The 26,340-nt window shown below is 40.3% G+C and overlaps 2 protein-coding genes and 1 pseudogene across 2 annotated transcripts; 1 reads left to right on the top strand and 2 right to left on the bottom strand.

Annotated features, from left to right (window-relative positions):
• The first annotated feature begins 1,248 nt into the window (after positions 1-1,248).
• On the top strand, positions 1,249-8,619 carry LOC115667306 (G-type lectin S-receptor-like serine/threonine-protein kinase At4g03230; annotated as a pseudogene).
• Positions 8,620-9,835: 1,216 nt separating this feature from the next.
• On the bottom strand, positions 9,836-12,636 carry LOC115692468 (F-box protein At5g52880). The gene is made up of 6 exons (XM_056304169.1): positions 12,400-12,636; positions 11,676-11,830; positions 11,507-11,594; positions 11,178-11,377; positions 10,709-10,851; positions 9,836-10,207 (listed from the first exon to the last, which is right to left on the bottom strand). The coding sequence occupies exons 1-6, from the start codon at positions 12,582-12,584 to the stop codon at positions 10,091-10,093; spliced, it is 888 nt and encodes a 295-aa protein (XP_056160144.1). The 5' UTR covers positions 12,585-12,636; the 3' UTR covers positions 9,836-10,090.
• Positions 12,637-13,774: 1,138 nt separating this feature from the next.
• Positions 13,775-20,921, bottom strand: LOC115692467 (cell division control protein 48 homolog C-like). Its single transcript, XM_030619308.2, has 16 exons — positions 20,303-20,921; positions 18,972-19,093; positions 18,802-18,890; positions 18,685-18,720; positions 18,383-18,476; positions 18,172-18,211; positions 17,915-18,015; positions 17,381-17,445; positions 16,719-17,215; positions 16,494-16,581; positions 16,259-16,393; positions 15,245-15,813; positions 14,992-15,127; positions 14,821-14,889; positions 14,570-14,710; positions 13,775-14,405 (listed from the first exon to the last, which is right to left on the bottom strand). Exons 1-16 carry the CDS (start codon positions 20,521-20,523, stop codon positions 14,292-14,294), a joined length of 2,517 nt encoding a protein of 838 aa, XP_030475168.1. The 5' UTR covers positions 20,524-20,921; the 3' UTR covers positions 13,775-14,291.
• Positions 20,922-26,340: the final 5,419 nt, after the last annotated feature.

The raw sequence follows: 26,340 nt of genomic DNA, 5'->3' as shown, positions 1-26,340 counted from the left end.
AAGGAGAGAGGAAGGAAGAGTTTTGTCCTTCAATAATGCTCTTAAAGGTAAGGCTCTGCAACAATAATTGACATAAATAAAGGCGTCCTTAACAGGGAAGTCTGAATTTCCCGCCTTACCTCAACCATAAAAATATGAATCCTTAGTTAATGAATAGCTGATCTGCAACCTACACAAGTGTCTCTACCCAATGGAGAATTTTTGATATAAACTTGTGACATGGTTCTTGATCAAGAGCGCGATCTTTTCTGGTAGATACGCTCGCCAAATTCCCATGTTAGCTATGGCTAAAACATGTGACCACACAAACAAAACTAACAGTCTAATACCAAAGGTACTCTAACAAAGGTAGGTCAATAGATACACAAGTTTGGCTCTCTTCTGTGATTTCCTGTTGTAGGATCTGTAAACATCACATGTCCGTAGTAAATGCATTGCTACAATTTGATTGGTTTGGTAAACGTCACAATCCCTACCGAGTAAAGGGTTATGAAAATTTGCAGGTGGCACTCGATAGATACAAAAGTTTGGCTCTCTTCTGTGATTTCCTGTTATAGGATCTATAAACATCACGTGTCCATCGTAAATGCGTTACTATGATTTGATTTGTTTGGTAAACGTCACAATCACTACTAAGTAAGAAGAGGCTATTAATATTTATAGGTGGAGCTCGTTGTGCAGCATGGAAAAACTGCAGGATCTATCCTGCATTCAAAAAGCAGAGATCCTGCATCATCGTGGGGTTATGAATATTTGTTTGTAATGCTTGTTGTGCATTAATACAATTCCCTTCCGCACGCCGCTGCTTCTTTCTGTCCACCTCTTTTCTCTCTCTCCACACACGCAGAGGCCTCTACGAGCGAGAACAGAAGCGCAGCAGAGACGCGAAGGCCGAGATGAAATGGAGCAGGATCGAGTTGCCCAAGATGATCATGACCTCTACGTCCGAGTACGGCTTTCAGACACAGGTTAATTTCCTTTCGGCCTGGCCCTTTTTCCTTTTCAAGATCATTTGCGTTTGTGACCTTAAGACTTGTGCTGTGACTTCATTTTTTTCATTCTCTTTAGTGACTTCTGGCTTATCTTATTTGATTGAGTTTAGAAACTTTGCTCATATCTCGTGTGTTGCATGTTATCTTGATTGCAAGCGTTTCCCAATCATACATTCCAGTCCATCTGCGTATGGCAAACAAATGATGCTATCCCAATTTTTAGCTACAAATATTATGTGTGATTAGAGTTCAAAGGATGATCTTCGAATAAGAAAGCAATAAGATTAGGAGTTGACGTCAGTTTTTGTTCGTTTGTTTTTCTTTTGCCAAAAGTCCAAGTCAGGTTGACAAGCCAATTTGCTTAGTAAATGCTAGGGAGATCAAAAGCCGGGGTACGACCCCAAATGATTATAAATAAGCGGGTCCCTGTCACATTCCTAGTTGCTTCGTCGTAGGGACTAGGGAGGCCAAAAGAGGGACGACAGAGAGACAGAACCAAAGCGGGAAAGCTTCCCAAATAGAGGAAGAGAGAATATTTTGCTCTCTCCGACGATGGGCAACCGGCTATTAAGGAAGCTGGGGACAACCGGCGATGACGGGCAACCACCACAGTTTCACTTCGGCAACTGGGCCTCCGTCCTCTCTCTCCCACCGTCCCTCGACCACCTCGCCTTCTCGCAACCCAAGCTCTCGAGCACGGCCGACCCTCCTGCCCACAACTCCATCCTCACCGCCGGCGGCTCTCCCTCTAACTACTTCAACCTTGACGGCTGCCCTCTCCTCGAGCCCGACCTCTTCAACCTACTTGCAATAAGTCTCCACTCTACCTCACTTCACAAAAGCTTGAAAAACTTGCCACAGTTCAGAGAGAGGAAGAGCGAGTGATCGCAGTGACAATGAGGACGAGGTATTGGTCCACCAACGACTTCATTTGCTTGTTCCTGTTTGTGATGCTCCTGCCATTTTTCTTGAGCATGTCGACACTGGTCTAGTCTGAGCCAATGGGCCAGTGCAGCGTATTCAATTGGTGTGGCAAGTTCGGGAGCTGCAACGATAAGAATGGAAATAAGACTATGTGCAAGTGCTTGCCGGGGTTTGAGCTGGTGCAGCCAGACTTGGGGGACTTCTCTCTGGGGTGCCGCAGAAAGTCGCTGTCGTGCGGGAAGAACGGTGACAATAGTCCAATTTTCTTGAATCTGAAGATGATGAAGGCCGGGAGGCCGGACGGGCAGATCTGGGCAGACAGCGAGAAGCAATGCAGGCAAGAGTGCCACTGGTTCAAGCTGTATCAGCGCCAGACGGAGAGCAACACCTGCACATGCTATTTCTGGTCAGAAGATCTCGAGAATATTCAGGAGTTTGTGGAAGATGGTCACGACCTCTATGTTGGAGTGCCACTTTCAGACATAGGTTAATTTCCTTTTGTCCTGACCTCTTTGCCTTTTCAAGATCATTTGGCTTTGTGACCTTTTGACGTTGTTTTAATTCTCTCTTATCACAGAATCTGCTAGCAGGAGCTGTGGAACTTGTGGAACTAATGTATTTCCCTACCCATTAAGCACGGGAGGGAGATGTGGTGATCCACTTTATGCTACATTTAGCTGTGACAACAAAAATGGCCAGCTTTATTTCGAACGGCCCCAGGGTCGCTATAGAGTGACTAGTGTCGTTCCAGAAGCTCGAACATTTAGGTAGCGCATGATAATCATTCTGATTCTGTCCAGAACTGGTTTTCTGTTCCCAGAAATAGTTTTGGACCAGAATCCCGTTTGGTAACGCAATTCCATTTTTCTTTTTCTAGAACAAATTTTTGTTCCAGAACCGATTCTGAACCAGAAGTCAGAACAAAAAAAAAGTAGGTTTTCTATTTTTAGACAAAAAATGAGAATCATTTCTGAGAGAACTATTTCTTCAAAACACATGTTCATTTGGAAGTCACGATCTTTGAGGTAGGAAAAAAAAGCAAAAAATCAAAAATTTCAAAACTTCACAGAATGGTTTATAATCTGTGGCTACCCACTTTGAGCGAAATTTAAATTTTTTTAGGTGCCGAAAAAAATAAAAAAAAACAAAAATTTCAAAATTTCACAAAATGGTTTAGAATACCTATGGCCACCCATTTAAGAGAAATTTAATTTTTTTTAGATGCCAAAAACAATAAAAAATAATGAAAAAATTTAAAATTTAAAAATTTCACAGAATGTCTTAGAATGCCTATGGCCACCCAATTTGAGCGAAATTTAATTTTTTTTAGCTGCCGAAAAAAATAAAAAAATAAAAAAAGCAAAAAATAAAAAATTTCAAAACTTCACAGAATGGCTTAGAATATCTGTGGCCATCCACTTTGAGCGAAATTTAATTTTTTAGGTGCCGAAAAAAATAAAAAAAATAAAAAATTTCAAAACTTCACATAATGGCTTAGAATACCTGTGGCCCCCCACTTTGAGCGAAATTTAATTTTTTTTAGATGTCAAAAAAAATATAAATAAGCAAAAAAGCAAAAATTTCAAAACTTTACAGGATGGCTTAAAATACCTGTGGCCACCCACTTTGAGCGAAATTTTATTTTTTTTAGATGCCTAAAAAAATAAAAAATCAAAAGCAAAAAATCAAAAATTTTAAAATTTCACAGAATGGCTTAGAATACCTGTGGCCATCCACTTTGAGCGAAATTTAAATTTTTTTAGGTGTCGAAAAAAATAAAAAAAAATAAAAAATTTCAAAACTTCACAGAATTGCTTAGAATACCTGTGGCCACTCACTTTGAACGAAATTTAATTTTTTAGGTGCCAGAAAAAAATAAAAATAAGCAAAAAAGTAAAAATTCCAAAACTTCACAGAATGGCTTAGAATACCTATGGCCACCAACTTTGAATGAAATTTTATTTTTTTAGGTCCCGAAAAAAAGAAAAAAAAAGCAAAAAATTAAAAATTTCAAAACTTCACAGAATGGCTTAGAATACATGTGGTCATCCACTTTGAGTGAAATTTAATTTTCTTTAGGTGCCGAAAAAAAATGAAAAAATCAAAAAAATCAAAAATACCATTTGGGCACCTAAAAAAAATTAAATTTCACTCAAAGTGGGTGGCTAGAGGCATTCTAAGTCATTCTGTGAAGTTTTAAAATTTTTGAATTTTTTATGTTTTTATTTTTTTTTCGGCACCTAAAAAAATTAAAATTTCACTCAAAGTGGCCATAGATATTCTAAGTCATTCTGTGAAGTTTTAAAATTTTTGATTTTTTGCTTTTTTTTCACCTCAAAAAATTAAAATTTCACTCAAAGTGGATGACCACAGGTATTCTAAGCTATTCTATGAAGTTTTGAAATTTTTGAGTTTTTGAATTTTTTTGGGCACCTTAAAAAATTTAAATTTCACTCAAAGTGGGTGGCCACATGTATTCTAAACTATTCTGTGAAGTTTTGAAATTTTTTATTTTTTTTATTTTTTTTGGGCACCTAAAAAAATTTAAATTTCGCTAAAAGTGGGTGGCCACAGGTATTTTAAGCAATTCTATGAAGTTTTGAAATTTTTGATTTTTTGATTTTTTTTGAAAAAATTCAACAAATTTCCTATTTTCCCGAAATCTGAATTTTTTTTATTTTTTGGAAATTGTGATGAATTTTTCTACAATTTTTCAATTTTTTTTGGATTTTTTGAATTTTTTTGAGATTTTTAGGAATTTTTTGGATTTTCTAATTATTTTTATTCCATTTCTAAAAAAATGGATTTTTGTTCCTGGAAATAGAATTTTGTGTTGTTTATCAAACGGGTTTTTGTTTCAGGAAATAAAAATTTTGTGCTGTTATCAAACGGGTTTCTGTTCCAGAAATAGAAATTTTTTGTCGTTATCAAACGGATTTCTTTTCTTAGAAACTTATCCTGGAACCAGAAATAGAAAAATCTATTTCTGTTTCAGGAACTCATTCTGAAACAGAATGGTTATCATTCGCTACCTTACCGTCAAGGTCAACAATGCACTCAACTGCAATCTGGTGGATGTCATTCTGCAGCTTAACCAATCCTCGCCATTTCAGGTGAGTAGCGGGTGTAGTGGAGGAAAGAATGACTCTTTGGGAAGTACGCGGTTGAGTGAAGTGAAAATCGTGTGGCGGAAGCCAAAGGAGCCAATCTGCAGTTTTCCCAAAGACTGCATTTGGCCACATACAACTTGCAAGAGAGCACCGGATGGAATGACAAGGTGCCTCTGCAACTTGGGATTTAGTTGGAATTCTTCAAGCTTCAATTGCTCTTCGGGTGAGAATGCTGATCTTGTAAATTGACCTGCAATTGTAGCTGCTGCATACATGAATAACGAATTAGAAGGAAATGTAACCATTAGGTTTTACCAGTCGACGTGGAAGATTATGTCGTGCCCCCAAATCATTATTTTCTATCTCCATGGTTTATCATTCAAAGTACTACTAGGATGATTAGCTCCTCCTGGAAGCAAACTGAAAAATTCCATATAGTCAGCATCTATAATTTCAGCGTGCATTTGGAATTTGTAATAGGTCAGCGAGAAGAGCTCGAAACCAGAATAGATGTAGCTATAGTTTGTCTTTGGCCCAAGATTGCCGAGATATGACCCCCCTGTCAAAGTTTCAATAGCATTTGCCTTTACAGTTACCATCCTAAGTAAGGTGTATGCATGCAATGAAATGAGAGTCGTGGACTTGCGCCAACTGAACCTGTTACTCTTTTTCCTATGACTATAAGAGGGATCGTGACCATGCACTATGAAGTCATCGCCTGTCCTTCTATCAAATTAACGAGTGACTGTGTCTACAAATATTCGTTTTAACTCTTGTCCAAAGTACATTACTTACATTTTCTTCTCTTATGTAGCGGTAGTAGGTGGAGGATCCAAGCAGAAAGAAAATAAACTTGTATATATAGTTGCTCCTACCGGTGTCGCAATTTTCCTCCTCCTTGTGGGTGCCTTATTTTACATGAGAAGGTGGCTTGGTATTGCGCAAGGTAACGACTAATCACATCCATATTTTTTATCTGTCATGATTAGAAATACGATAATAAGACAGCAAACAATTTGTAATTGGAGCTGGCACTTCAGGCAACAAGGGAAGAGCCGAAATTCCTCAATTGCATCTACAGGACATGGGGGAACGAATGAAATGGCGGATGGAGTCACCCCTGGTCGAGGAGGATGACAAGAAAGACATCGACGTGCCGTATTTTAATTTTGAAACTATTCAACTAGCCACGAATAACTTCTCTGAGGAGAACGAACTTGGAAGAGGCGGGTTCGGGCTTGTATACAAGGTAAATAAAATGGTTTCTTCTTCTACCATCTGGGGCTCTTGACTGGGTCATGGTGATGAAGTTCTCTATTTCTTGAGTTTGTTTCAGGCTACTTTTCCTGGAGGAGAGGAAGTTGCGGTGAAGAGACTGATGAGGGGCTCGGCACAAGGGCTAAGAGAATTCAAGAACGAAGTCATGTTGATCGGGAAACTTCAGCATCGGAATTTAGTCAGATTAGTAGGATATTGCGTCGAAGGAGATGAAATGATGTTACTATATGAATACATGCCCAACAAAAGCTTAGATTCCTTCATATTTGGTAAGCACCTTATTTCATGTTCCTATTCCTTTATATGCTTCCGTGCATAGCTCTAAGAGGTAGCACTCAACAGTCTCTTTCTCTTTATGAAGATTTTAAGTTAGTCTAGTTAGATTAAAAAATATTTGCCGCTGCCATCATAAATAAAAATTCAAACCTTGCTAGATTGAACAAGGTGTTTGTTGCTGACCTGGAAGATGCGCTTTGACATTATCTTGGGAATTGCGGGAGGAATGCTCTATCTTCACGAATTTTCTAGGCTGCAAATCATTCACAGAGATCTCAAAACGAGCAACATTTTACTTGATGAGGAGATGACTCCCAAAATTTCCGACTTTGGCCTCGCACGGATATTTGAGGCGAAACAATCTGACGCAAGCACGCAAAGGGTGGTCGGAACATAGTAAGTTTTTGTAGATGCGCATACCATTTATTTTGTCTGGATAAAGAATCTGTTGGACCGTACACAAGGCAGTCGCCACATTATCACCTTCCAATATCTGTGGTGAAAATTTGATATTCTGAATGTGGCTTAATTATCTTATTATGCTCTAATGCAGCGGATACATGTCTCCGGAATATGGTTTGAGCGGAGTATTCTTGGTCAAGTTCGATGTTTATAGCTTTGGTGTCGTCGTACTGGAGATTGTTAGCGGGAAACGTAACACGGGCTCTTATCAGTCCCAAGGAATACCGAGCCTTCTCGCTTATGTGAATATATAGTCCATTTGGTCTCCCTTTCTTTTATGTTATCCATTTCCCGCGGCCATTTTCTCTGGACTTACTGAAACTTCATTTGTGCAGGCACAGGAATTATGGAATGACAACAAAGCATTGGACTCGATGGATCCAGCGCTGCACGCAGCTTACAATAGAGATGAAGTTTTGAGGTGTATTAAGGTAGGGCTTTCGTGTGTGCAAGACGACCCGAGTGATCGTCCCACAATGTCAGATGCACTTTTCATGCTCCATAGCGAAATCGCAACTCTTCCGGTTCCCGAACAACCGACTTTTACAATTACGAGAGGCCCAGCTCTTTCTTTACCGGAGTCGAGCACAGGATCATATACTCGTCGGGACCATGGGTAACACTGGATCTTCCTGGAGTTGTGATTCCACAATCTTAATTGCAAAAAACTTTAGCCATCAGGCATTTGTTTGACTGTTCTCCTCTCACAAAATGCAGTTCACCCTCCACCTCCGCCGTCATAGCTGCGGCGACAGCTGGGGGCTCTTTGGAGCAAGCAAGAGGGAGTGTGGAGTCCGCAGAGGTGAGCGAGCGATGTTCATCTGCAGTTTCTATCTTGATTGCATGGAACTTTCTTATTCCTCAATTCAGGTACGTGAACTCCGAAAGGCTAACATAATGGTTGTATCCAATGTTCATCTGCAGTCGGAAATCTCCATGCTTCCCATAGAATGAAAGGGCCATTTCGGATATCGAACAGCATATTACAGAGCCCCCACACACGACCAAATTGCTTTCCCATGATTTGACGCTGAAGAACTGCATGCATCCCTAACCTCTGAAGTGATCAATCGATTCTCAAATAGGAAACAATGAAACCGATCGAGAATCACATTCAACACAGCGGACATCAATCATCGAATGCCAAACTAGAGCCCTAATGGAGGACTTACTCGGGAAGGTGACGAAAGGCGGACAGACTTGAGATTCTTGGGATTCAAGACATTAAAGATATCAACGGTTTCAGAGGATTTGCCGGGAACGAGCCATGGCCGCCTTAAATAGGTTCGCCGCTAATCAAGTCGAATTGAACTGGATTCGATATTAGGCCGGTCTTTTGCCGGTTTTTGATTGAGGCCGGTTCAACTGTGTACCCGATTCAATTTTCGGTCCGGTTTACAAACAATTGTATGTATTAGATAGAGGAAATGTTGTACTCAAGAAATGTCTTCAACCGAAAGAAAAGGAATATCTCCATCCTAGTTCAACGGGCAGTGGATAATTTCTTGCCCGTCTTGAGAGGTTTGACCGTACTCCTGAGCAAATATGTTTGGAGTAGTTTCTTTTTCACTTCTACCTATTTGTTTTCCCTTTTATGAATCTATCTTATGGCTCCCATCATTTGATTGCTGCTAAGATGAACAAATCGAGTTAGCTTTACCGTAAATTCTCCGACCAAGAGAAGGGTTTGGTTGTTGCTATCAAGTGATGTATCATTTGTAAATATATATCCAAAATAATATTTTTTTATAGGTTGAAGCTATAAAAAAAATATTTGACATGATAAGTGAGGAGGTGATCTTTTAATTGAAGTTAGTGTGGGATCTATCATTTCATAGCCTAGTTATAATTCGAGATATAAGCTTGTTTCCATGTGATATTTTCTAACGTCTACTTGTCTTAAGATTCTTGGTTCACTAAAATAAAAGGTGATAGTGCAATTCAAACTAATCTAAAGCTAACATATTGCCCGTTTGGAATAATTTAAAAAGAAATAAAGCCCGTTTTTTTCCCGAGTACTTATACCTCGAATTAATTAAAAAATACTTTATAATCTTCTACGCGATTGGTTGGATGTGCTTGACGAGAAGCATTGCAAAGATTCACAGGCGCGAGTGAATTCAACGTTTTAATTTGGGATTTCGATCCGAATGCTGAGAAATTCTAATTCATGTAACAATTACGAAGAATGAATATCATGCATCAACGACGCTACTTATTTCTCCCGCGTACACACCATCATCACTATTACGAAGGAATATTGTTAGTACATAAGATAACTATGGTTGACAACTATCACATAAAACTAGATAATACAGAATAAGATAATTCCCCTATAAGATACAGTGATGATCGCAAGACAACGCGTTGTAGGCCGGCAATCCAATGGTGGTTAGGGCAGCATATCAGTCGATCGAATGTGGTGGTGTCAACTGTTTTCAAGACGTCGGCTAATGTAGAACAACAGTACTAAGTGATACTAGATATCTGCATGTGTTTTTGCTGTGGTCTATGATGCCAGATGAAATTAGTGGCCTAACTACTGGTTATATTCGATAATTAATAGCGTAGTTATAAAAAAAGTCGCAGACTTCTTGTAAAAGTAAATTGTAAATGTATCGGATTTCTTGTTACGGAACTTTATTAGTCCTACGAATACGTTTTTTATTGTAGATACACTTTTGCACTTAATTAATATTAAAAGCTATTAATCTATTATGGACAAGTTGCTAGTTACCAGTTACCACGATATATGCAAATTCACTTTTTTTGTCAAGTGAAAAAGTTACTGACTAGACGTAAAATGTTCTTATATTCACAATATAGCTCAATGATGACCTTTTTGCCCCTCTTTACAGAGCTTGGAAGACAAGCTTTTGGCATAAAACTGCTCCGTTTTGATGCCAATTGCATTCCTTTCTACAAAACCAATGTTTTCATATTCTTAGATGAAGAGATGCACAACTTCATGGGCCATGAAGAGAGAGCTTCATCCTTGTTGATAGCATACGTAACACACTGGACCTGAGGAGGAGGATTAGAACACCTCTAGGATGGAGTAGCTTTGGGATAGGCCCATAACCTGGAGACCGACTGATCATCTGAATCACTATCACCATCATCACTATCCGAAGAACGAAAATCGCCGAGCAGATAATCAACCACCTGAAAGAAGACGTACGCATGACCATTAGCATCTCCGTCGTCAAAGTTCATACTATAGTATAGATGTAAGAGCGAAAAGTAAAGAGACTCTGGAAGCAAGGCCAAAGAAGCAAAATACATTCCTAACTAATTGTTAGAGGTCATCCCCACCAGGCCCATATAGCTGATAGAGCAAAATCTCTTTCAGAAACTCGGTTTTAAGGAAAACATCAGCATAGTTTATCCATGACAGAAACTTTCCCATTTTCTTTTGCCCGTTACGTTCTTTTTATTTTGGGAACAGATATAGGGTGCAGGACAACAGCAACTGAATACCCAAGCTATTCTATGCACACATATCATCAAAATTAGAATAGTGCATCTTCAATCACAAGAAGGAGGAGCAAATATTTTTACAAGTAACATTACGGATAGTGAGACATCAAAGGAGACACAAGGCTCGGAATATGTCAGAAAATTGAGAAGCACCTTGATGCAGAAGAATGTCTATGGAAGAGTTACCTGTTGGGGTGACACAGGCTTAATTTCATTATTGCTCGATTTAGCTCCCCCATGGTTTGAGCAATTGATACCATTGAGCCAAACGATAGTCTTGCATCGCCTACAAAATCCTCTGTCAAAGATTATTTTCCTCCTTGAATTGGCTGCATACATACCATTATGAAAAAGTGAGAAGGACATGAAAGGTCAGCAAGTTTCCAAATCAGGTTTGGCAAAGCTCAAAATACTCGTTGCATGCAATGCAATCCATGAGCTGTGCATTGAGTTTTATTTGCAGCAATTAGATAATATTATACAGGAACGACAATCATTTTCCCACATCAAGTTCGCGCGCAGCTTGAAGTGTGCAAACTGTTACTTTTTCATTCAGAAAATTTCGAACATATCGTACCCACCACCACAATAAAAAAAACCAAATGCATCTGATGCACATGCATTTGAACTTCATAAGCTAGCAGAACAGGTATACCTATATATGATCTTTTAAAGGCCTCCCTCCAGTCAATATATGGCATAGCAATTTCCGCGGGCATAAGCGTATCTTGCTGATCATCGCACACTGATCTATTTTGCTGATGCTTGGTTTTCAAACTATTATCAGCACGAGGAAAAACTCTTGTATAATAAGACTGCCAGAGAGAGTTATCACTCGCAGTGTAATTCCATGACCTTCAATTAAAAAATTCAAAGAGAAGATTAAGAAGCTAAATCATACTTTCTGAGAAGACACGCAATGGACTTTCCAACTATAGTGTGTACTTAAAAAGCATCGGCAAACAGAACAGAACAGAACCTTACCAGCAGACAAGCATGGCAGCAATTAGAGATGGAAAATCTAGGAAACTGAAGATATGCAGCAGAACATCTTGTGGTAGCTGGGAAGATTCTGAAACAGAGAGAAATTAACGAATGGTCATTTTCCGTGTAAAAGGATTAGAGAATATACATAACAAAGATGAAAAATGACCTTTTTCTTCCCGGCGTGTTTTGCATTGCTTCTTATGAGCAATTTTTGCATGCTTGAATTCCGTCAGAGCCATATTTTTCTTCTGCTTCGGCAAAGCAGCATCCGCAGCCTGAGCAAGCAAAGTAGCCGATGAAACAGCACTCTGTGTCTTCATTCTAGTGTGGCATTGATCACAGCACAGCAATCAAACGTTCAAAACTCGATGAACAGGAAGTATTTATTTTTTTGCGAATGTCAAAATACTCGCTTCTTGCATAAATAACTCGACTTGACATCGGAGATGGGAGGCATGGAGTAAGCCATTAACTTCTTCATCTACGAACTACAGGTGAGTTCATCGAACTAAATGAAATTCAATAATCGAAGAGATAATACAAGAGCTTTTTTGGGCAGTTTCTATTTTGATTGCATGAACTTTCGTATTCATCAATTCAGGTACGTGAACTCCGAAACCCTAACATGATGGCCGTATCCGATGTACATCTGCAGTCGGAAATCGCCATGCTTCGCATAAAATGACAGGCCATTTCAGATATCGAACAGCATACGACAAAGCCACGCACACACACGCGCACAACCAAATCGCGTTCCCATGATTCGACGATGAAGAACTGCATCCCTAACCTCCGAAGCGATCAATCGATTCTCAAATCGGAAACAACGAAACCGATCGAGAATCAAATTCAACGGCGCCCAAACCAGAGCCCTAACGGAGGGGACTTACTCGGGAAGGAGACAGAAGGCGGCGAGGGCGTCGTCAAGGACGGCGGACTTGAGGATCTTGGGGAGCTCGTGATAAGCGGCTCTGAGGATGAAGCTGAGCTCCTTGCAGGCGATCGGGTACCGGTGGGCGCTGGGCAAGGATCCTCTCAAGCCCAGCTTCCGGTATCTCTCGCCGGCGCCGGACATCGTTCTTCCGCCGTCGCGCCTCCGGGATTCGAGAAACGGGAAGGCGTCGACGGTTTCGGAGGATTAGCCGGGAACCAGCCACGGCCGCCTTAATTAGGTTCGCTGCTAATCGGGTCGATTCGAACCGGGTTCGATAGTACGCCGGTCTTTCGCCGGTTTTCGGTCGAGGCCGGTTCAACCGCGTAACCCGATTCAGCTTTCAGTCCGGTTTCGTTAACTTTGGAAGGTTCCGAGAGACTCAAAAACACCAAACGTGAGGGGAAGACAAAATTGAATCTCGAAATGGGAAGGGCTCGTGGATATGAGAAATGCCGGCAAAACAACGTTGTTGTCCATCTAAATCGATCATCATATCTTAAGATGCGATAAATAAATGTACATGTTTTAAAAAAAATTATACAAACGGTTGTATGTTCTCCTGAGCAAAGGAAGAAAAAAGGAAAATGAGAGAGAAGTCAAGACTTTTGAGTAGGGACATTCAGAATATTCGGGAATACTTCGAATGGTTCAAATCCGAAATTTCTCTGGAGAGTACAGATTAGACTCTATGAAAAAGATCAAGTCTTTATCATCAAGTGCCGTGATCTATTGGTCTAATTTTTAGATCTTCACCTAACTCATAAGATAAATTGCTGAAACATAAAAGATTCAATTTTCACCAAAACGGGTGGTCTATCCCCGTAAGCCTTTTGGGATTTGCTATGTTTTCAAGCTACCTCTTTAGCGGCCCCTTCTATTTCAGTTCAGAGACATGACAAACTCTTTGGTGACAGAAAAAAAAAATAGTGTCATTTTCGTTGATGTTCTCTTGACCAAAGCCAAAGTGCAGATGCCCACTTAAGAACATCAACAAGAAGAGTAACTTCTCAAGAAAACATGGGACTCATGGACTGAACTTTACCACCTTTCCTCACAATCTCATGATTTTGCAGTAGTTTGGTAACAATTGGTAAAAATTAGCCTCATCCATCGGCACTTTCATGGTATCACAGAATGTTCCTCATTGCTCGCTATGTGGTTGTTGCTTAGACAAGAAATATCGATGGAACTGCTGCTTTGTGATACTTCTTTTGTCATTTACACACATCTGGTTAGATCTCCGAGCGAAGCGACATTGCGAAATAACAGTCTGTGTAAGCTACAACCGACTAGAGCATCAATGTAACAAGCTCGAGAATGAAACAACTCAATCAAGCCAACCGAAATTTCTACTATCAATTTCAAAGGATTTATACAATCTACAACTACAAATACTGTTCTATGAGCTGTTCAATCACAAGCTGCTAACAAACTTATAATTCCCTAGCAAACATACCCCATAAATGCATTCCCAAGCACCACACTGTTTTCGCAGCCGACAAGCCCCATTACTTACACAGGACGACCTACATCTCCTAAGGCCAACAAGTAGAGTTGCAAATGACAAGCTGATTCGCCAGAGACGAGCTGAGGATCCCGTTAAAAATCATTCTATACATAGCCCGGAAAACGCATTTTCACGACTGACTATGATAACATTCTTGTATAAGCCATGTGGTATCGTCAGGATTCCTCCAATGAGAATCAGAAGCGATAGCTTGCACTAACTGCCAACTGGTTCCTCCCAGGATCAGGTCACTTTTGACTCGAACTCGGACTGGTTGTTTGTATCTACAAGACCATAACCTTGCTCATGAATGCCTAAAGGTGCCTCCACTTATTGCCCTTTTAAAGGAAGTATGTCAGCTGCTGCTTCTTTCGAGAACCTCCTTCGCCGTACAGATCATTCCACTGCTTAAGTTCAGCCATCACGGATCCTTCAGAAGCGAAGCTTGCAGCGACCTGCATTTGCATTTCCGAAATAGATAATGTTATGTATTGGATGTAATTTACTTCACGCTCATGCCACAGTTACCCAATGACTGTTGCAAGAGAAGTTTAAGGAAAGAAAACCGGTCTTACAGCTTAGCAGGAGCTTAGAAGATGGGAAAAAGAGATTCGATTACCTGATTCTTTGCTTGCCTCAAGTCTTCCATCTTCAAGGGCCTTAAGGCAATTACTTCCTCGTCCTTATTCTCTTCCTTTTCTTCCTTTGTGTTGGAGGCTTCTTCCGAGCTCTCACCTTCTTCAGCTCTTCGCTTTCTTTCCTGTGGGCATATTTTCAACAATATTTCAGGAGACATTGTCACAGTCACTGCAAGAACAAAAGACAAAATAAAGCATGACCAACCAAAGATAAACTACAAGGATAATTTACCAGATTTTTTTGTCTTTCCTGCTGAATCAGATCTCTAACAGGACGATACGCTGCAGTCACGCACAAATTCTGTTTCCAGCAATCAATGGCAGGGTGTAATCAGTGGTCAGAACCAATAATTGAGGGGATCAAACTCATTATTCATTCCTGTACTAATAATTATAGACAAACCTTAAGATCGCTTCCACTGTATCCTTCTGTCATAGCTGCAAGCTCTTTATAATCCAGATCGGCCACTATCTCCTTTGCCAGAAGAGTCTTCAAGATCAGTTCCCTGCTCTCGATAGATGGTAGACCAACCATAATCCTGCTCAAATGATGAACAAGTTGACCTCGCGATTGTGAATTTCAGCAATATTGACCCACAAATTTTATCCAGACTGAGAAAGCGCACGGACATGATTTTATACACAATGCAACATACCTGCGCTCAAACCGCCTGATAATAGCTTCATCAAGGTCGAAAGGCCTATTGGTTGCTGCAAGGACCAAAATACGTTCGCCAGATTTTGTCAAAAGCCCATCCCAATGCGTCATGAATTCATTTTTAATCTTCCGCATGGCTTCATGCTCTCCAACTCGAGTCCTTTGCCCAAGCATGCTATCCACCTCGTCCACAAAGATGATGGTGGGAGAAACCTTCGCTGCCAGCGTAAAAAGTGCTCGTACATTCTTCTCATCTTCCCCGAACCATTTCGAAGTAATGGTGGACATGGAGACATTAATAAAACTTGCTCCAGCTTCATTTGCAATGGCCTTTGCCAGCATCGTCTTGCCAGTACCAGGGGGTCCAAAAAGCAGTATACCTCTGCAAGGCTTCAGAAGCCCACCTTTGAAGAGGTCTGGTCTTCGGAGTGGGAGCATCACCAACTCTTGAAGTGATTCCTTAATCTCATCCATAGCACCAATGTCTGAGAATGTTACTCCAATCTCATTCGCTGGAATAACCTCGGGCCTTATCCGCTTCTCAAATTCATTATCAGGGAGAACTTCCTGTTCAAAGATTGTAATTTTCTCTTGGTTACTTATATATGTCGACACATAGAGAAGGTAAATGCCAGTGGTGCACATTAATTGCCCCACTTCAAGCACATAGTGAGATAACTCAATGGTTTAGTACTTTAATGCATTGAGGTAAAGAAATACTCAACACTTTGAAACAAGGCCATGAGCATGCCATATTTCTTATCGTATGAGGCAAAGTAAAGCTGAAAAAGGGGCTACTTCCCAGGTAGAATTAAAGAACCAATTACTCTTTTATACTTTATGACAAATAGCTACTTAGCCAATAACTGCTGAAACTTGAAATAGCTTGGTAGTCCTTATTTTCGTGAATGCTCTCATTCTCATGATGGAATGCTCTAAGCAGATCAAATCTAAGACCTAACTCCAACCATATCGTCCTCATTTTAATATTATCTCTGTAATTCAGACTCACCGGTGCTTTTGATGGAAGGGGATTATCTACGTCCTTCTTTGCTGCAGAAGCTGACTTTTCTGTCTCACCCTTGATTTCAGGATTATCAGCCTTTGAACCAGTTTTTGCACCGATTGCTTCTTCTCCTTCATTTTCCTGAAAAAAAAAGGTAATATGATTAAATAAACCTGTACGTGTAAGGATTGGGTTTTCTTTGCCCAGTTTCGGAATTTGTAAAACCAAAAGTTAGGCCAACCTTTGAAGATTCAGAATTTTGCTCTCGCTTTAGAGTGTCTTTGTCACCACTTTTGCCCTCCTCAAATATATTTAACCCATGGGACAAACTGCAAAAAAACAAGAATGTTAAACTTCTCAATCTTTCTCCTGGAAAAAGGGAAGATGTGGTAACAAAATTGCAACAAACATCAAGACAGAGAGGGTTAGGTGATCGCTCCTAAAAATAATCAAAGAGGATAGAGACCTCTTGGAAGATATGACAAGCTTCCCATTGCGGTATTCTGGTTCCTTGTTATTCATAAGATGGTACGATAAGGCAGAGACCACAATTTCTTCAATATAATTGCCTAGAACCATCGTGTCTGAATGGCAGATTGATCCCAGATCATCGCAGATGATATCATTTTCTGCTAGAACCTCGGCAATGTGGTTCCTGTTATCCTGGACCTGAAGCATCTTCATATCCTCTTCCAATTGAGCTTTCCAGCTGACAAGATTAGTCTCATCTTCAGGTGGCCGGATTTCAATGTTGTAAGGGAACAAAAGACTGAGCCTCTCATCAACTGCTCTATAGTCATCATCTGTGTCCAGCTTACGAGAACCAAGTATAAGAACTGCTCCCGACAGTTTCTGCACCATCTTATGGAACAACTTTCGCAACCGTTCTGACTGGAGGAGAAGCTTCTCCGCATCTCTGAGGTACAGAATGATAGGAGTGGTTTCTGATACCGAAACCAAAACCTATAAACAAAAATGATAGTGTTTCTGTCAATAACCCTAAGAAATATAGGAGCTTGTCGGTTGTCATTGTTAGCAAAAAGGCTTCAAGCAATCAAGTTCAGGGACATGAAATCATTGGGGATAAGGAATTTTGACTTTAACATTAAAGTACCATGACAACTGTACCTGGTAAAGTGACTGCAGAAATACTCTCTCATCAAAACACAACTTGCCCGTGCGCTTTGGAAGTCCTGACAGTGAAAAAATTTGCTCATGAGAACAACAAAGAAAAATATTGTTTCCCTGAAATGGCTAACTGATAGCATGGGAAAAGGAAAAACAAAAAAAGAAGAGAGAGGACATAATCTGCCAGACAATAGACATCGACAAAGTAAACAACACTGATAGCTATTTTTAGGAGAAAAAAGGAATATCTTCTCAAAGTTCAAGTTTTTCATGATGCAGGCCTATAAAGGAGAAACTACAACAGTCCCAATCGCTTGCATTAACAAGTATAGCTTTAATGCATTGTCCAAATTTATGACATTAACTAAATCATCAACTTGATTATATTGAGGAACAAAGTGACAGATAAATCCATCATTTCTGTGAGTTTGGAACACGTATCCAAATCAGGCACATGTGCATTGATTAGTGGTCAACCCAAGAACTGTCTTTTGCTAAAGAATCAAGCATGTTGCAAAGAGATCCAAGCGCAACCTGAATTGATAGGAGTGCACTCGGGGTATATACTGCTCGTATCGGACATTGCCGATGCATTCCTGCGATGCTTGGGAGGATTACTTGACTCTTCCATTGCCCTAAGCAGGTAAGCAAACAAAGCAATTATCAGGGCAGAAACGAACAAGAAGATTATGCACATGACCAAGACAGAGAGCTTTAAATAGCATTTCAAAGAATATAGCCAGATCTGAAGGAGTCAGGGTTAATTGCATAAATATTTTTGATTTTATTACCTTGATCTAATGTCTGTACTACTGCTTTGCCTGCTCATGCCTGCACTAAAATCATTGGTTAGACTAGAACAACAAAAAAATAAGTGAAAGAAGATTGCATGAAAGAGTAAATTTGTCAAAGGATGGCTGGCTCAATAATCTAGTAAACTCTGTCCAATAAGTTCCAAGCTTATTTAAGCATGTCTTTCATATGAAGGTTGTCTGGCCATACCTCTTTTTTGATCTCTTGGTGGAGCACCTGAGAAGGAACTAAGCAAACTGGACATTCTGTCGAATGTCGCCTCTGATATGGACCTCTTGAAATACTGAAAAATGAAAAAAAATCAGACACGCATAAAACTTTGATACTAAACATTTTTAGTAATGCAGCAACAAAAGGGGCCAATTTCTCCGGACAGAGGCATTGGTTCATGAATTCGCTCAATTAATTCTCATTCGCTTTACTCCATCCATACGCACAGATAGTCAAAGAGTTTAAAATACTGGACTGTGTTACATATATGTATTTCTTACCGATTCTTTGTTTGTGATGCCATATTTATTCTGCATCTGTTAAAAGGAATTTTAAACATGTCAGCGTGATAGAAGCTTAGAGTCTGTAAAAGAATGCTCACTAATGCATTCAGTCACCTTCAGTGAAAATTCAGTAACATCCAATAGCAGCAACTTTGATTCAAAGAAATGAGACAAAGCCTTGGCAAGCATTTGCTGGTAGAGCTCTGCAAGAAATTATAAATTATACCAGGTCATGTCGAAGAACCAGGTACTTCGATAGAGACATGTCATACTAGAGAACTTACCAGCTGGTCCGCTGAGCAGAATAGTCCTACTAGCAGGAGAAAGGTTTCGCGCATGCTTAGAGAAGTCAGAATGCTTCAGATGTACATAGGCAACACTGGTCAATAACGCTCGAGTTTGCTCACTGTAATATTGTGAACACAGCATGATAATCATTAAAATGATATCGATGGAAAACTGTGCATCCACCAAATGCATTAACAAATTGCAAATTCCAGATTTATGCTAAAACTCGAACCAAATGAAGACACGGAGACTCTATTCTTTTCAAAAGCGTAGAAGGCAAAAAGGCAGAGTAAATGCGTAAGTAATCTCAGAAGGAAAACATGGTTGACAAGTAAAGCAAGACTGCAGGTCATGGCGTCTTTCAACAGAATTGCAACAAATGTCTCATATTTAACAGCGAAGAAGGAAAGACGATACTATGGAAGGCAAAGGGTTAATCCTCCAAAAAAAAATATCAAAGCAGTATCAAACACCAAAAATCCTCGGACACGATAAAAAGCTCTGTACAATGAAAAACATTGGACATCAAGATCAAACGTAATCAAACCAATGCTTCATTAAGTAAACCAAATGCCACCTTCAGTAGATCATTAAATAAAAAAAAAACTGCATCTTTTGTCTACTATTTAAGACAACAATCCTGCAGGAACTAATGCTCTTCTTTACTTTTAGCACTGTGATGCTCTCAGAATAGTAAAAGAAAATATACTTTATAACACTAGGCTGCGCCTAAAATACAAATGACACTGATCTTGAAATTACAACAGATGAAGAGGTCACCAGTTTGTCAAAAGCCGCATTAAATGCAGATTTCTCACATATATAGACCCAAAACTCACATCATTCTAAATTAAGATATGAAGCGTATTTCATTTCACGTGATCAATAGCAGGACAATTTCATGTGAATATGTTTCCAAGGGAAAAAAAAGAACCGTCAACAAGACCCAGAAAGAGAGAAAGAAAGAAAGAAAGAAAGAAATTCTACGTCATTTTCTATATCAAATACCACGAGAGAAGGCCTATTTCTCCATCGCACCAACACGGCAAGTTAGACCACCATTGATGATCCAAACAAAGACGAAGAGCGAGCAACAGATATTAAATTAAACCGTTTCGCATTCTTAACGGAATTTGATTTCAACAAGGGCGGGTCAAGCAGCTCTTGGTCCGGCTGCGACAGATCTCGAACAAGTTCGATAAACAAGATCGACCCCATGGACGGCGCGAGATTTACGTCCCATCCATGAAAACCACACCGAGCAGTTTCGGATACCAAGTTATAAGAAGGAAGAACCAAAAAAAAGATTTCGAAACACGGTCATCACCTTAAATAATAGGGGAACTCATCGAATTGAACGCTGCTTTCTCTGCCATCAATGATCTGCCTCATCAACTCCTGCTCAATCTTCTCCGCCGTCACCTCGCCGGCCGGGCAGCTCCCCCCGCCGACCCACCGGCCAACCGTCTGCCCGGAGGCCAGACCGAGGCCGACGCCGACGCCGAGCCCCACGCTCAGAGCGGACAGCAACACGTTCTTCTGTTCCATACCGCCGCCGATCAAGAAAACGACAAACACCCTCTTCGAAAAGCAAGCTTTCTCGCTTTCACCGCCCACCAACCAACACACCCCGGGGCCGCAAGGGAGAGAGAGAGAGGAACACGCAATCTTGGGACGAGAGAACGAAGACCCACGAAGGCTTTCGAAGGGTGGTGGGCTACTGGGGGAATCGCAGTAACTGTGCCATCATTGACAAGGGGACGAAAAGCGATACAAGGGATATGCAGGGATGATTCTTTGGAAAGGAAATATGGGGGAAGTGATTCAAGGGAATCAGGGAGAGAGGGAGAGGAATGGATTGGTTGGTGCGGAATGCAATGAATATTTTTGTGCTCTGTTTCTTTCCCCTGTTTTTTTTTCCAGAGGCAGAGAGAGATGGATGCGTGAGGGGCTGGGGATGTATGTCCGAATAAAACGTACAGGGCAGGAGATGGGTTCGGTGTTTGGTTGACAGGTCAAAAAATGGGGACTTCTTCGGTGTGTGTGGGGGAAGGAGAAGAGAGGAAGACTATTTATAGTGACTCTTTTGTTTTTTTGCTAGAAACTATTTATAGTGACTTGTGATTGGCTGAAATTGAGTGCCGCCCCGTGGGACTTTCCTTTGAGTTTCTTCCTTTCTTTTTCTTCTCCTCTCTCTCCCTCCCCTCCCTCCTTTTTGGCTGACCGGTCACCTCTTCTCCCCGTTTTCTCTTCCCTTCTCCCCTTTCTTTTCCTCTTCCAACCCCGTGGAATACCCCACTAACCGAAATACAGGCGGTCGGTCCAAATGTATAGACACATTGGTGTTTTGATCATATTCACGAGTCATTTCACGGTGAATTGGGATGAATTGAACACTTATTGTGCATTGAATTCTCGTATGTATGCCTGATTTGTGAATAAATATCAAACCCAATGAAAAGAAATCTTATATTGTAACTTGGGTCATTGATGCATCGTAAGATGTAATGACTTATTTATTGTAATTCATAAATAAGTTACGAGCCTCGTGCATCGACCATAATCACTCGTCTTTCTTCCTTCACCATAGTGATTAGCTTAGTAGTGTACGAATTATCGCTAGGTGGCTCTCTAGTCAAAAGGGTTGAATTTTCAGATTACTCTTCAGCCTCGGAAAGCCTGGTTCGTCCTCTACATAATTTCGCACACACCATGACATATGATAATCCTTACTCTAACCTCATACGACCCCGTGATTATGGTTCAAAACAATTAATTGATTGTGAAGGAGGGTTTTTGTGGTGGTAACCCTCGGTGGGGAGAATCATCGACGTAGGCTGCCCGCTCTCCTATCGCCTTTTTCCATCAATTAGCACATCGGCATTGGTCGAGACCGCTTAGGAGGGTAGTTTTCTACCTACAATATGAAACTTGTTTCCAATCAATCAATCAATCAATCACCTTAAAACCCTTCTTTTCTTATTTCACAATCACTTTTTTCGTCCCAATAACTTTTTTTGGGGGGTCGCACATGGGAGACCCTTAAAGCTAGAAATTTCTCCTCTTTTTTTTTTTTAAAGAACCTAATTTCTTTCTTCCTTTCCTTTTACTTTCTCCTCCTTTTCCGCACTTACTTTCCACGTTCCGTGGGCCGCCAGCGCACGGCACACCATGCACGCCCCCCAATGGAAAGTGGCGGCCAACACTTCTACTTGCAACCCAAGTAAACTCGTGCGTATCGCATTTAAATTGTCGTATTAATTAAAAAAAATTAAAATCACGCACGTATATAGGACAAAAAAATGAAAATGCAAGCATGTATATATATATATATTGATTTATATTGAACGAAAGAAATAATGGTTAATACCATGAAAAAAATAATGATAAATTTACCCTCTGTTAGTTTCCGTTAAATTTTAATCTCAAATTACCGAATCAGATGACACGTGACAGTTGATGGGTGTACCGGTATGGGGTATTAACCCTCCATTTGACACGGGTTTACTAACTTGTGACTTTTCGTGGTATTAATCCAATTTAACGGAGGGTAAATTTATCACGAATGTATCAGTTTAGAGTTTTTTTTAGTTAAAAAATTAATCTATGGTAAATTTATCACTGGCGTATCAGTTCGAGGTTTTTTGTGATAAAAAAAATTAATTCGAAATAAATTCATCACGAACTCATCAATTTAGGATTTTTCGTAGTACTGACCACAGAAAGTAAATCATTGTCTTCGAAAAGCTGGATTTACCTTTCGATATTTCAAAAGAGCATCTTCTTTGACCGCACTGAGAAACGAGCATCTTATAAAGTAATTATGTAAAATTGTGAAGACCATCTAATGAAAAGGTCCAAAAAAGATCTCACCAAAGCTACCGTCGGTGCCCTTTTTCGGGACTCCTTTCGTTTACTTTTTAGAAAGGCTCGTGGCCATAGCATTATTATATTGGCATATCTGCACGGGGTTCGCGAAAGCAGCAAGCACTAGAGTGCGCGGATGGAATGACACTATAACTTTTCGAAAGTTCACGAGTGGATTTAATTTTTTTTTTTAAACATTTGAGTCAATCGAATTTAAATAATGGGAAAGAGAAATTCCATCTAATCAAAAGGATCGGGGCTCAGATTCCTAAATGTGCGATGGATTTATGGGATTGATTGAGTTTTTAAATCGATATTCATCTGCCATCTTGATCGCGACGTCGTGTGTCAAATATATAATCCCGAACTCGTTTGAATAAGCACCTGATTTCGTGGAAATCTTGAAATCATATTTTGAAATCGAGAGCTATAATTAATAAATGCAGAGTGTAATTCTTGTCAACTCCTCAAATTAGGGATAGATCGTGATGAAATTATTCGATTAAGTCCACCCCTCCCGACTATAGCTTGAAGGACAAGTAGGGCGGCTTGCTATGGAACGATGGCCTAATTTTCTTGACCAGCTAGATGAGAAATTCAACACAAAGATGTGTAAGAGATTGTACCGATTAGGAAATCTACCAAATTTTTCAACATCGAGATGGTATGCTCAATAGGTCATGTGACCACCCAATAAAATTCGCACAGCAACCATCGCTCCCTCCGCCTATAAGCACACGATCTTAGGCTCGTGGAATATCGCGATGCTCGATATCATAATGTTGCATATTGCGCAACCTCAGTTGTCACGGAAGTCGGTAGAAAGGGTCGGGGGTATCCACGCATGCACGGTCCACGTGTCGATATCCCACTCCTCCCTCCCTCAAATCGAAAACCCACGTTACAAAGTTGAAAAGCCAGCGTGCCTAAAAGCAGTGGCTATTGTCTAATCACACAATGTTTCGTTCAAAGTATCAATTTTTTTTACTCCAATGGAAGAGGTCCAATCCTCTCCCCAAAAAGGCGGAGAGCGAGAGTGATAAGTGCTCTTATCAATCAAACGGCCATATGACCATGGGAAGAAGAGCACGAGAGGGTCTAAGAGAATCTTTTATATATTTTTTACTTTTTCCTTTTTTTAAAGGGCTTCATTAATGATTTTCTGTAATTTTTTAAATGAAATTAAAGAAATGTTAATACCACGAAAGATCTCAAGCTGATACATCTGTGATAAATTTACCCTCTCTTAGTTTCCGTTAATTTTTACTGTCAAATTTCTGAATTGGATGACACATGACAATTGACGGGTGTACTAGTTTGGGGTTTTACCCTCCATCTGTCACATCCGTGCCATTTAGTGATTTTTCGTGATATTAAACCAATTTAACGGAGGGTAAATTTATCACAAAATGTACCAGTTTTGGATTTTTGATTGTCAAAAAATTAATTTAGGGTAAATTTATCACAATTACATCAGTTTCGAATTTTTTATGATCAAAAACTTAGTTTTTAATAAATTTATTATAAATGTAGTCATTTGTAGTTTTCTGTGGTATTAATTCATTAGAGAAATAAGATTCCTTTTGGCATCAAGGGCATCTTTTGCTTTGGTCCTCGAGGCCCTTTTCCACCTCAGCATCACATGGTTTTGGGCCTTTTTAGACCCGAAAACCGCCTCCTCCTCCCTTCTTTTCTTTCCCTTTCTTTTGTGACATTTTTTTTCGATTTGATTTGCGGATTACACGCAATGCCACGAGAACTTTCCACCCACTTTACTACCAGCATGCCACGTCAGATCTTACTAGGCATTTTGTCCTTCCGATTGACCCAATTTCACAAATATACATAAATGTAATTCTGATACGTCCCTCGACAATTCGATCGATTACCCCATTCGGACAAGATCCAAGCATTGTTCTTGACCAGGACAAAAGGGACACACTAAATTGTGCATAGAAAATATAAGGGTTGAACATCAGTTCTTAATTTAGAGTCATTGTTGCGTCGCATATTTAGAATATTTGTATTCGGAGGAAAAGAATGTGCAGGAACGATTGCATTTTACGCTAGAGATTTTTTAATTTTCTTTTTTCTGATTTGAGCATGAATTTTCATGAGATCCATTTACTTTTTCCCTCTCATCAATGACACGAGCACAACGATTTAACCCACCACCCAGACCACCGTCATATCCACATCCAAGCGCCGCCCAGAAACCAGATCCCCGACAAACACAAACGCCGACCCAGTTCGACCAATGAAACACGAACCAGAAAACCCTTTACTCCAATCGCGCAGGCGCAGCCTAAATTCGGGCCCCCGCCAATCTCCGGAGACGGGTAAAACGAGCTGCCCAGAATCCCGAACGGCGATGTCAAATCAAATGGGGAAAGAATGAAAGAAAGCAACAGACCCACCGAATTCGAGCAGCCAGGAGCTGCGACGGAACGATCTTCGGAGGATGACGACGACGATGACGACGACAATCAAGAATCGGCAAGAACCTCGACAACTTACTGAGCCTTGCCTCCCCCGCCCGCCGACCTCGATTCAGACAAACGGATTCAGAGCCTCGTCACCGCAAGGACGAGGCAGCAACTGACGATTGATGATAGAGAGAGAGAGAGAGAGACAGACAAGGGGTTGATATTACGCAAAACATATCGTTTCATGGACGCACGCACCCACTAAGAAATGTTCGCATGTGACTTTGCATGCATGAAACTTTCTGTCACTTTCTTAATTACCTTCTTTAATTTTTTTTAATCGTTGCAAATTTTTTAAACTAGCTTTTCAATTCTCTTGGAAGGAGTAGTATCGACAAATGGTTGGAAGACGACATCACAACTTCAACTTGCTCTTTTCATTTGATGGGCTTTTCGAGATGCGAAGTGCTGTTCAAGTCGAATTTTGCTTTTTGGCGAATTGCACATCAACAGCAGTTGCCTTTCTCTTGTGTCTTTCACAGAGGAAGCACTGTTCTTTTCTTGGCCACCTTTACCGATCTGCTAAGTAACTACTTTGCCAGCCAACCAGAACCACAGAAAAGAAGGAAGAAGACAACACCCCCCTCATGCCATCACGCCCACGAAACTTCAAAGCACCTCATTTTTCCAAAGAAATTCATCATCCTGAGGAAAACTTGTTGTGTGGGATTAACCCTTTTTTGCAAAGTCAAATCAATGGTGTATAAAGTTATGAATGGATAGTGGAATTCGCAGTCGGCGAGCTCGTGCTTTGCACATATTTCCATTTGCATGGATGTCGTTCTTGCCTCTCACACCGTCTCTAGAATAAGTCTATCGCGATGCTTTTCTAGTTAAGACATGTGTTACGAGTACATGTCGACCTCATTTCCTAACTGCTCGAATTTTCACGAGAGCGGCCTCTCATAATACGATATCCAAGTACAGTTCAACTTGTGGTTAGAAAGTATTACGGAGTAGACACTGAACATTCATCTCGGGTTTAGTTTAACTTTTGACAAGCTGGGTAATT

Source organism: Syzygium oleosum, unplaced genomic scaffold (genome assembly GCF_021117445.2).
Source record: "Syzygium oleosum isolate NSW1041296 unplaced genomic scaffold, Sole_v2.1 Sole_v2.31, whole genome shotgun sequence".
In the NCBI taxonomy this organism is placed as follows: Eukaryota; Viridiplantae; Streptophyta; class Magnoliopsida; order Myrtales; family Myrtaceae; genus Syzygium; species Syzygium oleosum.
This window is presented reverse-complemented; position numbering and strand designations above follow the sequence as displayed.